Raw genomic sequence first — 14172 nt, 5'->3', positions numbered from 1 at the left:
GGAGTTCCACAGCCTGAGAGCAGCCACCGAAAAGGCCCTCTCCAGTTGCCACCAAATGCAATTTACAAGTTCAAAGAGAAAAAACAGGGAGTTGACAGAAATTAAGAGAGCGCTTCTTGCTGGTCCAGTACAACCCAATTACATCTCTTCTTTATATCCCCTTACTTGCTCTCTAAAAACTGAACAGGGGATCCCTGTGATTCAAGACTGCAGCTTGACAAGATGTTATCTATGCATTACTGAAAGGCATCCACATAGGACGTTCTGTACGCTTGCTAATCAGTAAAGAGATGGCTACAGCTTACCGAAAGCAAAACATGGCATAGCTAGCTTATACAACGGCAACAACACAAGCAGCTCTCTTGACACCACAGCTGAGTGCCCTGAATTGGCAAAATTCAAGATGTTTTCAAGGACCGTCTTCTTTTGCAACAGAGGAATGCAAAAACCCACTGCACTCACCTCCGTGTCTGGCCGGAGGGACCGCAAATAGCTCTTCAGATCTCCGCGGGTCATGAGTTCCATGATGACCAGAGTGGGCTGGCCTTGAGAAACAACCCCCAGCAGTCGCACCTGACAGAGAAATGCTTGGATTATACACCCGAAGAGTCAGCATTTTAGTAAAGCGTGCGCACCACCATGTATTTTGCTTCACCATGTACACACCATTATACGCTGACCAATGGAGGCTGGTGGCTCTGAGGTCAGTGGGGCAATGAATCCGCTCTGGGTTTCAGTATTATTTTCTTTATTTAGAACATTTATATCCCACCCTATATCATTAGGATCTCAGGGTAGTGTACAGATAAAATCAATTTATTCAGTATAAAACCATAACTAATTTAAACAGCTAAAAACATATTACGCAAGCTAATACCAATTTAAAATCTAAAACAATTAAACAAAACAGGGTGCAAACTCAGGGAATCCAATTAGCCCTCAAAGGCTTTGATAAAAAGCCATATTTTAACTTGGCGCCGAAATGAAACCAGTGTCTGCGCCAGTTGGGGCTCCAAGGGGAGGGCAATCCACAACTGGGGTGCCACCGCAGAGAAGGCCCTCTCCCACGTCCCACCATAGTGTATGTCTCGCACTGGTGGGACACAGGGGAGGGCTCCTCCACAGATTGAGAGCTCCTCAATCCTCAGGCAGGCATATATAGGGGGAGGTGGTTCAGCAGAACCAGTCAGAACTCTAAAGGAGCTTCGCACCTTGGATAGCCCCTGTAGAGCTCTGACTGTTTCTACTGAAACCCAGCGCCTTCACCGCCCTGCTGACATCACAGCCACCAGCCTCCACTGACCCTCACTGTATGTTTACTAGAAACCAAGTCCTATTGGGTTCAACAGCACTTACTTCCATGTATCTGTGCATAGGATCATGAATTTCACCAGCCTTGTGCTGTCTCTAGGAGGACACAGGAGCATGCCATACCCCACTCCCGCATCCAAGAAACCTCAGCTGTTGTGGCTATATTCACAAAGTCCTTTCCCCAGAAACAGCACCTCTCAAAGTAATGGCTCCTACAGCAAATGACAAACGGCTTCTTTGCCAGGACAGCCATGATTGAGGACTGGACAGACTGATGGGGCGGGGGGAGCATATGCTGGCAGCCTCTGCTCCTTTTCCCAGCCAGAGAGAACACAAAGGAAGGGTGTCACAGCTCCCGATTTCTCCCAGTCTGCACTGCAAGGCAGCAAAGATAAATTTCGGCTACACTCCTAGTCACAGTTACCTTGGAGTAAACCTCACTGGGATATACTTCCAAGTAAATATGCACATAATCTGGTTGTTTAGGTGTGTTCTGCAAGCATTTGTTTACTCAGAAACACCCCCAAGACCCCGTAATATTTATTTATTTATTTATTTATTGCATTTATACCCCGCCTTTCTCCCTCTCGCAACGAACTCAAGGCGGCTTACATTATCCTCCTCCTCACCGTTGTATCCTCACAACAACAACCCTGTGAGGTAGGTTGGGCTGAGAGTCTGTGACTGGCCCAAAGTCACCCAGTGAGCTTCCATGGCCAAGTGGGGACTAGAACCCGGATCTCCCAGCTCCCAGTCCGTCACTCTCACCACTACACTACACTGGCTCTCATGGTAATACCCATGAAACTCTTTGGAAGACATCCTTCAGGTGTCACAGTGGAGGCTGGTGGCTTCGGGGTCAGGGGGCGGTGAATCCCCTCTGAGTTTCAGTGAGAACTGGTCAGAACTCTAAAGCAGGTATCCAGCACCTTGGATAGCTCCTTTAGAGTTCTGAATGAAACCTAGAGCGGATTCACCGCCCCACTGACCTTGGAGCCACCAGCCTCCACTGGGTGTCAAGCACAACTAGGGATGCTGGAGAAATTCGAGACGGGCTAAAATGAGTTCAGATTTCTAAGAATCTGACCTCCAGAATCTGCTGCAGACCGACCCCCTCAGGCCGCGCAGAGTTCGTGGACTTTCAGATTTTTTTTTACGTTCCTGAAATTTACGCAAATTTATTTGTAGGAAAATATGCAAGTTTCTGCTGAGACCATACGCTATCCTGGAAAATATACACCGGCCAAAGTTAAATGGAATGGGAGACAATACGCTCGATGTTACGTACTAACGTAAATTACGTAAATTGTTGTGAACCCTCTTACAGAATTATTTTCTGCGTAATGAAAAAACGTTTTGAATCCGGCCAGAAGAAACACCACACAATCCGCAAAACACACATGGGACGGATTTCACAAAATCCAGACATCCCTAAACACAACCAACACTATCACAGGTAAGAAAAAGGCCAGTGCCATAGCCACCAGGAAGCAGGACTGCAGAGACCTCCGCCAATGAGGAAAAGCCTGAAGTACCTTGCAAGGAGCGAATACCAATCAGAAAATGAATGGGATTTATTTCTCCCCCTCTGGAATGTGTCCATGGCACCATTACAGTTACCAGTCTTAACACCTCTGGATTCAAGCAAAGTTTATTTTTCTAACAAAAATGCTCTTTCTTTTTAGCAGAGAAAAGCTGGTATCTTAATGGGAGCACCAACATCTCATCTGTGTACACTTATTCTGACTGGGAGTGTCAGAAGTAACCATGTCAGTCCATTCGCTCTGCAAATGTTACTCGAGTGGTATGGAACGATGCCACAGCACTACAAGCTCACACTCCGCTTCAGCAACTGAAGTTTTTCTTTGCTCCACCAGGGAACACACAAAACCGCCTGTTTGGATTACGTATTGGTATGTGGGAAGTTGTAACATACGCATGTTATGTTAATGTACGTGTTTTCATTGTTAAACGGGGCCAAGGTAAGATAGGGTTAACTATCTGGTACTGAGTGAGTGAAAGGGGCTTGTACGTGTGTGAAGAATCTGAGGTTATAAAAGGAATGCACTTACAATTAATTAGTCAGATAAGGTCTTAGGGATCGTGGAAGCAACATCTAGTTAGTGGGGTTTGTGTATAGGATTTTAGAAGGGGTAGAGTAGGTAGGGAAGTTAGGACCAAGCATGAATGAATAATAATATTCAGAGAGCTTCGGCTATTGGGCGGTATAGAAATGAAATAAATAAATAAATAATATCACATAACCCTTTGTGTTACAAATACATCTTTTGTTTGTTTTTGTTTTTAAATACAGACTCCCGTGTTGTCAGGAGCGCCCTAGCTGCCTCTTGCAGTCCCCTCCAATAGCCAACTCAGGACACAGACGACAAGGATTCTTTCCAAGGCTTTATTCCTTTATGACTCTTAGATAGCAGAGTAGCCTAAGCTCCAGGTAAGGCAGTTGGTCCCCATTTGAAGGGGAACCACGGGAAGACCCTGAACTTATGGGCTAGGGAGAGATCCTCCCTCTTTCCCTTGTGTCCTCGGGACGCGACCGCTGTTTGAGTGCCAAACGAGCAGAGCACCTTCTTTCGGCGCCCTCCATTTGTCGCCACTCCCTGTGTCTGCACCGAGCGTCCAGCAAGCCCCCCTCCCGCGCTCTCTCACTGCCAGGGTCACTATCTATCCCAGGAATGCTGGCAGGAGGAATCTCTGCCGGCTGCTGTGCTTGTGAGAGATGAGCGAGCTCCTCTCCCACGGATTGCTGTTCCTCCTCAGAATCAGAAGTGCTTTGGGGCTCTATGGGCTCAGTTTCCACCCTGACAAGTGTGTTGATTGAACTGTTACTCTACCATTATTAAATCTATTTCCTGGTTACTTCTCCTCCAGTGGGTTGAGAGAACCAATTGAGCCTACTGAGTTTCTCTGAAACCCAGAGAGAGTAAAAGGCTAAAGCTTGGGTGTCAGTGGGAACAACTGATCCAGGTGAAAGCAGGCATTTCCTGAGGGCTTTGTTTCTCAGTTTCAGAGGTGGAGGCTGGGGAAAAGGTGGAACTGAGGCAGGAATGGCAGTGCATCTCAATTTTAGCAGCTTAATCTATCATTTATCAATAGATTTCTATTTCTAGAGAATCTCTCATTATCGTAGTCTATATCTATTCAGGTCCTATACCAAGACACAATGAAGGAAAAGAAGTGCTCTGGTTTTCCTGTGCAAAACAGTATTTTTCAGTGTTCTAATAAGAGGTGTGGGGGGGAGGAGAGGGGGGAAAGAGGACAGCAGTGCCCACACTGGCAATTTAGAGCTCTGCATGGTTTAGCAACTTACGACATGATGGCAGTTGAACTCCTTCATCACTGAAGCCTCGTTCAAAAACTCGATCCGTTCCCGCATGCTTGCTGACTCATTGACCGTCTTGATGGCCACCCTGGTTTCTGGCTCATCCTTAACCACACCTTTTGCTATCCCCTCGTACACCATTCCAAAAGAGCCCTGCCCCAATTCTCGGCACATGGTAATCTTTTCCCGGGGCACTTCCCATTCATCTGGCACGTACACTGCAAAAACACAAACAACCGTTTCACAAGCTGTTTTGAACTGCAGCCTCAGTAAAAGTGAATGGAATGAAAATAACTTCCTCTTCAATGCTAACATACTACAAAGCTCTGGATGTCATGCTCTGAAAATTATTTTGATCATTACATTAATGTTTTAATGATGGGTAATCTTTATGTTCCTCGGCCCTGCTGTATGTTGCTCGGCCCTGATGTTGCCCCAATTTTGCAAGATTGGGTACAGGGCCTGACACAAAACATCATGCCCAAGGATACATGAGTTCTAGGGTTGAAGTAGGCCATGAACCCATTGGGGGCGGGGGGAGGCAGACACAAAGTAATGTGGAGAATTAGCTGAATGCCCCGGGGAAAAGGGCACAAGGCCAATATTTTCAGCACTTGGCGTGGCAGGCAAAGTAGCATGGTATGATGCAGCCTTTCCCAGCCTGATACCCTCCAGCTTTTTTGGACTACAACTCCGATCACTCTCAACCATTGGTCAAGTTGGCTGGGGATAATGGGAGTTGAGGTCCAAAATATTTGCAAGGCAACAGGCTGGGAAGGTTGGTACAACGTAAAGGAAGCCTTAGGAAAGGAAAAGAACACTCCACTTAGTATCCGATATGCATGTTTTAAGTAGGGAATAATGTGGTTAAAAGCCACGTCTATTTTTCAGTCGTGATGTATGGGTGCTTTCAACAGCCAGAACTTAATTCACCATGAACCATATTCATTTACAGTCACCTGATCAGCACATTTCAGCTAGTCATCTGTCCTGCAGACACATTTTTTTAAAAGCAAGCGACACCACCACCACCACCCTGCGCGCACACACACACATTCCTGACTTCAAGAACACGATCAAGATTTCAACTCCAAAATGCACACGTTTTTATGTTCTTGGATACCAGTTGAACCGCTTGCCCCAAAATGAAATCCAAGTGTGTAACTTATAAATGCCCAGCTTACAGTTTGGAGGGTGCAACCTACATTACAGGTCAACAACAACCAAAAAGCCTGATATAAGTGCAAGAGAGGGAAACAGATGACAAAGAATAGAGGGAAATGGTTGTTGGCTGAAGACACAGGTGACCTTGCCTGAATTATAGCAAGGAAAAATGAGAAAGTGGGGCTTACCTCCGTTTGCTTTTCTCTACCACCTCTGGATAAAAGATCGCCTGAACCCCTAACAGAAGCAAGAGGCCTGGCTGCCACAGGGCAGCTCTATCATTTATTAGTTGAAAGCATTGTGCTTTGAAGAAAAAACTTGAATAGTTCAAGTATTATCTAACACACCTAGCCATTAAAAGAGATCATCAGAAGGTGAAGGACTGACTTACCATCTGAAGCGCTGAAATATTCGGGATTCACAGAAGCATAAAGTACTCCATTTCCAAGCCTGTCACTGTTCCTGTTAAAATACAAGAGGGTATTTCCTCACTTCAACACCCATCTCCAAAAACAGCAACATTTCGCTCTATTTTGGTTCTCTCACTTTGAGCTCTGTTCCGGGACTTGCTTTTAACACACGCACACGCACCCTAACAGCAGCATTTGGCAGGTTCTCTTGAAGGTGTTAGGTATCAGCTGAGTTACTTCCCACACGTACCTATGCTCAATGACAGATCCCTTAAACATTCACTGCGTATTCACTGAATGAATCCCAAAACGAAAAGGAAGACAAGAGAATAGCTGGGTCAGGTGGCAGCAGCAAAATGAACACAAAGGGGATTTGCCCTCCGCCACTTACTCAAGTGACTGACAGGAAAGTGCCAAATGAGTACAAGAAAAAAGACAGAATCATAGAATGGTAAGGTTGGAAGGGGCCTGTAAGACCATCGAGTCCAACCCCCTGCTCAATGCAGGAATCCAAGTTGGAGCATCCCTGACAGATGGCTGTCCAGCCTCGTCGTGAATGCCTCCAGTGTGGGAGAGCCCATCACCTCCCTAGGTCATTGGTTCCATTGTTGCATTGTTCTATCTGTCAGGAAGTTTTTCCTGATGTTCAGCTGGAATCTGGCTTCCTGTCACTTGAGCCCATTATTCTGTGACCTGCACTCTGGGATGATGGAGAAGAGATCCTGGAACTTCCTCTCTCTGACAACCTCTCAAGTACTTGAAGAGCACTATCCTATCTCCCCTCCGTCTTCTCTTCTCAAGGCTAAACATGCCCCGTTCTTTCAGCCTCTCCTCATAGGGCTTTGTTTCCAGTCCAGTTTCCAGTTCCAAAGACGATCACAATACACGTCAGAAAGCAATAATCAATTGGGAGGGGGCACTTTAATTCCTCATATGTATTGCAGCTAAGCTGTTCACAATTTTTTCAGCGCTGCTTATTATCTAAGACATTATCCAGGCACAAGATCTGAAACAACCCCCACCCATTTCTACTCAGGGAGTTCCACATTTTCCATATGTCCGAATATTAGAGTATTAATGACAGTACTATAAATATTAGAAAAAACATATGGGACAGGCAACAAAATGCTGCGGGGTGGAGAGCTCCTGTTCAGGGTGCCAGCTAGCCATACCTTCTTCTAGGATACTCCACCGCATGTAATCTCCTTCCCCTAGTTTCTGTCCACTCCCCCGCCAACAACTGTCAGTCAATATTCCATGAACTTGCTCCATCTTCATGCTAGGTTCTCCCCACCTTACAGTTTTCCCCCCACTAAAGAGTAGGGCTGAGTGGAGGATTTGAACTCGGTTCTCCACAGTACTACTCCGAAACTCAGCACTACACTGGTCTATCACAGCCAGGAAACTGTGCAAGACTTACTTAACAAATAATAGAAAAAACAGACGTTGATGGTGCCTAAAGATATTTTTTATCACCTGTAAGGCGTAATCCTATAGAGATCGTCAGTAGCCTCCAAAGTCAGAGGATGCAGAGTGCCCAATGCAGGGCGGCCAGAGAATCGCCTCTGTGTTCCAGCTGCCCTGCATTGCGGCACTACTGAGCAGGAGGGAAGGAGGCCAGGACGAGCATAGGAAGCTGCGTAACACAGCTTCCCTGGTCCCCTCCCCACCCCCGGGACCACCCCCTTTCCCCCATCTCTGTACTCTGCTTCTGAGCATGGAGGCGTAGCCAGAACCGAACTGGCTACGTGAGGGGGAGCGCAGTTTCTGGCCCCTGAGGTTGGAGCCCTGTTTTCGACCTCAGATCCCAGAAACCAAACAATCCTATGTCCCCCCACGTCAGGATTCCTTTAGCCCCCACTTTACTTCTAAGCCCAAACATACACAGACGAGAGGCTTCATTACTCCACAGGGTCATACAGATGCAAATTCTCAGTGACTCTCAGTCTACAAAGGAATGCCTTCAGGGGATTCAAAAGGAAGTTATGAGAGTTGCCCTCTGTTTGAAGAGGGAGGCGGTCTGACTAGCCTAACTTAAGGAGGGGAGATCCCTCTCTTCTCTGAGGCCTCTACACACAGCTTTTCACGCAAGGCCAATCGGGTAGACCGTCTAAGTTCCGCCCCAGCCTTCTCTCTCTTTGTTCTGCATCTGGCGTCTATTAGTTCATACTCCCCAGACCCCACCTCCTCCTGCTCATTGCCTCTCATGGTGTGCTGTCTAGGGGGCACAGGACTGCTCTTGTAGTGATGTTCTAAGAAAGCCATGACTTTGGGGTAACTGCATTCAATGCAAGTGAAAAAATGATAACTGTAAAAGATACCAGGAGACCCGAATCTGATGATTTAATTATGTGGAAGTAAGTGATGCCAGCAAGTTAACAAGAGAAATTCTATGTCACAGCAACAGCAAGGCTAATTTTTGCAACAGTGGAAAGCAGTAATGGCCCCAATTAAAAAGAATGGATGAGAAAAATCAGGGAGATCATTAGAAATGGTAAAATAGATAATATATAAAAGAAAAAAAGGGGCAGAAGGGACATACCACTTCTGTAATAACCTCTCTCTCTTTCTCTGTCTCTCTCTCTCTCTCACACACACACACACACACTTACTTAAATATCAGTGGTCATCTATATATGCATCTGCTTTTCTTTTTTGGGTCAGCAGTGTAATTTTGTTAAAACATCAAGTATTTTTTTAAATGCTCCGCCTTGTGATCCTGTCTATCAAAATCAACTTCAAATTGAGTTGAACCAGTAAGTCTGCACTGAATTCACCTCTGTTCCTAAGCAACAGCCCCCACGTATTAGGCCTCACCTCTTCTTGTTGCAGACATACAACATGATGAGAAGTCCTCCGACAATCAGCAGGACCGCGATGGGGAGAACAATGATTAAATGCAAGAAATTCCCGTAGTCTGGTGCTGCAGCAATCAAAAGAAGTAAATAAATTAAAAAGTGATTATTCATGTCCCTGTATCATTTGTACTGCCCAGTCAGACATCTCTCCAAAACAAATTGACATGCCAGATCAGACTTTTTAAAATAGTGGTAGGCAGCCTGGTGCAACTCCAGAGGTGTGGGACTACAACTCCCATAAACCTCAACCAGCCTGGCAGTGATAAGGGATTATGGAATCTGTAGTCCAAAACATCTGGAGGGTATCAGGTTGCCTACTGCTGTTTTCGAAGATCCACGTAACACAGCATTCTTCTTCTGATGGTGGTTACTCAGACACCCCCACCCCTGCAAAAAGCTCAAAAGCAGCAAAAGACAGACACAGCACTCTGCATCTGGCAATCAGAAACACACTGCTTCTAAACACAAAACGTTCTATTCCAAGCAATTCTGGCTAAATATCTAAGAAGAGACCCATCCTCCACGGTTGTACAGAACCCCAGTAAAAACCTTAAATCTAAGGAATACATCAAATGGGGGGGGGGGGGGAGATAACCAACTACGTTCCACTGCAACCACCTCCCCCCATGTAGAAAATTCTTACGTTTGGGTTGGACATAGAATGAGATTGGCTCAGTCCAGGATCCGTTCCCAGCCAGAGAAGTAGCTTGCACTCTAACAGAATAATTTCCAGGGTTCAGATGTGTCAGTTTCGCTCCTCCAAGTTTCTTGTATTCTTGCCTGGAAACACATTCCCGCTTTTCCTACAAAAGGGGGGGGGGAGGAGGGGTTAAACTAATAGTTATTCCTCCATCTTGTGTGTTCAGAGAATTCAAACCAGTGGCTCTGGTTTCTACTGAACCCTCTCCAGCTACCATGGCAAACATTTTTCTCTTAAACCTCTTATTATTGACATTTGTTTTCAAAAATACAAAGAACTGAGCAATCTTGCAAAGTATTGGCCATTATAGAAAAGAAAAAACAAACACATACTCACTTGTAATACAGAACGCTCACTTAAAAGCAAATCCAATACTCCATTAGACTATCCAGTTTAAAGTATACATCAGCAGTATGAGAGAGACAATGTTATCCAAATGTTCCTAAGCTTTGCTCCTTGGCCATGAGAAATCGAAACTTGTTTTTTCCCCACAAAGGTGTGTTTTCTTGCAGACTTCACAGGAATCTTAGGAAGCCGCTTTATACTGACTCAGACCATTGGTCCATCTAACTCAGTATTGTCTTCACCAGCCTTTCCATACCTGGATGCTTCCAGACATTTTGGACTACATCTCCCATAATCCCTGACCATCGGCTATGCTGGCTGGAGCTGATCAGAGTTGTAGGCGAAAAAAGCTGGAGGGATCCAGGTTGTGGAAGGCTGACAGGTTGCAGAAGGTTGGCAGTTGTTCAGCAGGGTTTCACACAGGAGTCTTACCCAGCCCTACTTGGAGATGCCAGGAATTAAATGTGGGATGTACTGCAAGCAAAGCTCTACCACTGAACTATGGTCTTTCTCCTAATTTTGTTTGCAGAAGAATTATAGCCATGAGCACACACAAGCACATGACGTCTGCAAAAGAGTCAAATGAAAAGGCTTGCAGTCCTCCTTACCTCTCCATTTTGCCCATATTTGATTTCATACATCAAAACCAACCCATTGGGGTTAACAGGTTCCGGCCACTTCAGGTATATCGTGTTTTCTTCCTTCCCTTCCCATGCTACTGCTCCTGGAATGTTATCAGCTCCTTCTGTGGAAAGATGTGCAAGAGCTCATGTAATTCAAGACAAGTGTGGAAGACCTCACTAAGCTTGCATACCTCCAAGCAGAGTTGGATCAAGTGTCACACCTTTACCCGCGCCCCCACCCCGGAAGGAAGGAAGGAAGGGAGAGACATGCTCTTGAATGGGTGTTGTAGTCTATGCAGCATGGCAGGGAACAACAGTACATCTTTTCCTAGGCACATTCCGCCCCCTCCCCCCTGGTGCTCACCACAAATAGCTAGCCACACACCCAGTGGTGAACTTTGAACTACAGGCACTCATCATGAGAATCCCCATATCTCTGCCCCAAGGATAGTCCAAAAACGCAGACAGTTGTATGATCCATAAGGAACTCCACCAGGAGCAGGTCTTTTGTCAAGCTAATGGGTCTTAATTGCCCCTTCAAGACCAGGCCACTCCAAAATACTCTTCATTACAGCAGGGGACAATATATTGTTGTTTGGTAAATTCATTTCTCCCCCAGCTACTGTGAGAATTGCAGCTAAGCTCAGAGAGAAAAGGGAATTCTGAGGGGGATGTAAATGACATCAGCATCCCTGCTAATAAAAAAGTGCCGATGCTGCATTCCTGTGAGCCCTGGCTCTGCTAGACTGCTGCCTGCACCAATACTACAATCAGGTACACTGCAGGAGCACGCGCAAAAGGAGTGCAACACACATGCATCCTTAGCAGAAAGCTCTTTATCCTGAAAATTGCTAGGGAGAGCCTGTTCAAGGTCCCTTTGCTTGGGGAAGTTAGGTCTACAGCACCGTTCCCCAAACCTGGTGCCCTCCAGATGTTTTGGGACTTCAACTCCCATCAAACCCTGCCAGCATGACCAGTGGTTGTGAATTCTGGGAATTATTATTCAAATCATCTGGAGGGCACCAGGTTTGGAAAGGTTGGCCTACGGGATGCTGGGAGCTGGGCCTTCTTGGTGGTGGCCTCCACATTGTGGAATAAAGTTCCTAACGAAACCTGAGAGTCAGAGATCCAGAGGTTTTGCCTAGCCTTGGTCACCAGCTGAAGTCTGTGTGACTCTGGCTGTCCTACGATTTGCAGGGGCGTCAGGTGCCACTCTTGAGTGCCTCTGCAGTTCAGCACACAGTCAAAGATAATTCCTCACTCCAGGTCCAGGCTCAGGAATGGGACAAAGGTTTGGTGCGATGCACTTTGGAGGCACTCAGAGATCCTCTGAAATACAGTGCGATTGTCGGGAAGGCACACGCACTCTCCAAGCCAACCGCAAGCTCTTGCAAGAGTGGAGAGGAACACCTGCCGTAGCAAGCGATTTTGTGGACCCCGTTACCAATGCTCAGCCATTCTACTGAAGCCCTTTCTAGTCTTTTGGATGTCCCCCATATCAAACTGGTGCCTTTCCCTGCCTGAACTACTTGTAAATTTATCACCTGATGATTATGATGCTGCATCAAGTTTTATGCGTAAGGTGCTTTCAGTGCAAAGAAAGGAAAAAATCCCACCCCCCTAAAAACATACCATTCATTTAAGGAAATGGGGCAGGATGCAAGTAAGGTTTGGAGACTGTACCTGCTGGCATGGTTCTGGCGAAGACGAAGTTAGAAGCGCTGCAGCCCAGCAGTGCTGCTTCATGATTACAGCTGTGGATGTCGATACGGTAAAGTGTGAAAGGCAGTAGGTGGGAGATGAGTGTCCGCTCCCTGCCTTCCACTCTGGCTTCTGAGAAGAGGAACTCAAAGTCGCTTTCCTCTGTGTCCGATGTGTTGGTGAACTCTTCTGGGCCTGTCATGGTCCTGTTCTTACTGGAAAAGGTTGTGTTTGCTATTCGGTACAAGTCCCTCCGCTTCCGGTCAGGCCTAAATAGGAAAACAAGAAAAGCCCATAGAAGTGGGATGTGTACAGGTTTAAGCACAGGGGTGGGAGTGGGAGTGGGGGTGTTTCAAAGTGCCAGAAGCTCAAGTTTGCAGCCAAAAGCCTCGATTTTTTCAGGGCAAGAGTAATAATAAAATATATTAATATGCTAAAGACAGATGTCCCAACCTCGTATATAACCCCCATGTCAAAATAACCCTGTGTTATAGGTAGTGTCACTCCTGAGTCAAATTACATATTGGTGACACATCCAGGCCTCATTAAGACATTTCATTGGAAAGAGAAACAGAAAGGAGACAGCTAGGTCAAACGGCAATGCAAATGTAACTGTGAGAAAGCAAAGTTACTTCAAACTTCAGGTGAAGTTCAGCAGCAGGACAAGCCATACAATAAGAGCTGGATCCCTTTCCATGAAAGAGACGGATGGTCAGAGATGTCCTAGCAATGCCTTAGGCAGAGGATAACCTATCTTCGATAGCTGGGACTAGATCACTAATCCTGTGATGTCTATCTTTCTCTCCCCCTTCCTCCGCGCCTCCTCCCTCTCTCTCTCTCTCTCTCTCTCACACACACACACGCACGCACGCAAAAGCTTTTATTTAGGAGTCTTTGCTGCTTTCACAATGCAGACTTTAGCAAAAGCCAGAAACACAAAACACCATCTAATGGGGGTTGTGTTGACACAAGAATTGTTCTATCCCTTGGGGGTGGAGGGGAAGCAATGGGGGGCGGGGGGGAGACAGACGTGTGCAAAAAGTTGCTAAAATGGATCCCATGGAGAAATCTCAACCAGGTCATAATCTCACATTTCTCTGACATTTGGGGTTCTTAACAGTCACTTTAACTGTTCAGCTTGTTACAAGCCATGAAGCTTAGCCACTACAGCTCTTACAGCACTGAAAAGAAAAATACACCAATTATGAACGCAAGCTGAGCAAAGAGGAGGAAATAAGCAGAGGCAGTCAAGACTCACATTAGCAAATCGTTCCCACTTATGCTTTCCCCTCTACAGAATGTCAAGATTGCTAATAACTTGCTACCGCTCCCCCTAGGGTCAAGCTGCTTACTGTGTTTGCTTACTCTCTCCTCCCCAATACATACTGGAGAAAGTAGCCTCACCCCATATACATACAGCTTCATAATTAAAAGATTTGCTGAACTATGAAATCTATATCGCAATGAGCAAAGGTATTCCATGGTGCATGAAAGCTTCTAACAACGATTGGCAGAACTGCCCTGATGTCAGTGATGAGCCAAGGCTGACTTTGTTCCTAAAATGCACAGCAGGGATAGGAAAGGGAGCAAACTGAGTGGCCCAGAACAATGAAAAGTAGAGGAGGAGACCAGAAAGGGAAGGAAAAGTGGGGGGAACCAGGAGAATGCACTTACGACCAAATCTACAAGGTGGTTTTCTCTGGGCCTGGGTTAAGGTAAG

General features: G+C 46.1%; 1 protein-coding gene across 1 annotated transcript in view; it reads right to left on the bottom strand.

Moving 5' to 3' along the window:
* IGF1R (insulin like growth factor 1 receptor) overlaps positions 1–14172 on the bottom strand; it is a 251807-nt gene that overhangs the window by 13934 nt on the left and 223701 nt on the right. The window contains exons 11-17 of the mRNA XM_084817400.1: positions 12435–12721; positions 10737–10873; positions 9727–9886; positions 9043–9148; positions 6207–6277; positions 4640–4869; positions 463–573 (exon numbers count right to left, since the gene is read on the bottom strand). Coding sequence (XP_084673526.1) covers positions 463–573; positions 4640–4869; positions 6207–6277; positions 9043–9148; positions 9727–9886; positions 10737–10873; positions 12435–12721 — 1102 coding nt within the window. The remainder of the gene's footprint in view (positions 1–462; positions 574–4639; positions 4870–6206; positions 6278–9042; positions 9149–9726; positions 9887–10736; positions 10874–12434; positions 12722–14172) is intronic.

Source organism: Heloderma suspectum, chromosome 11 (assembly GCF_057233095.1).
Source record: "Heloderma suspectum isolate Gila_16-S chromosome 11, 16-S_ref, whole genome shotgun sequence".
Taxonomy (NCBI): domain Eukaryota; kingdom Metazoa; phylum Chordata; class Lepidosauria; order Squamata; family Helodermatidae; genus Heloderma; species Heloderma suspectum.
This window is presented reverse-complemented; position numbering and strand designations above follow the sequence as displayed.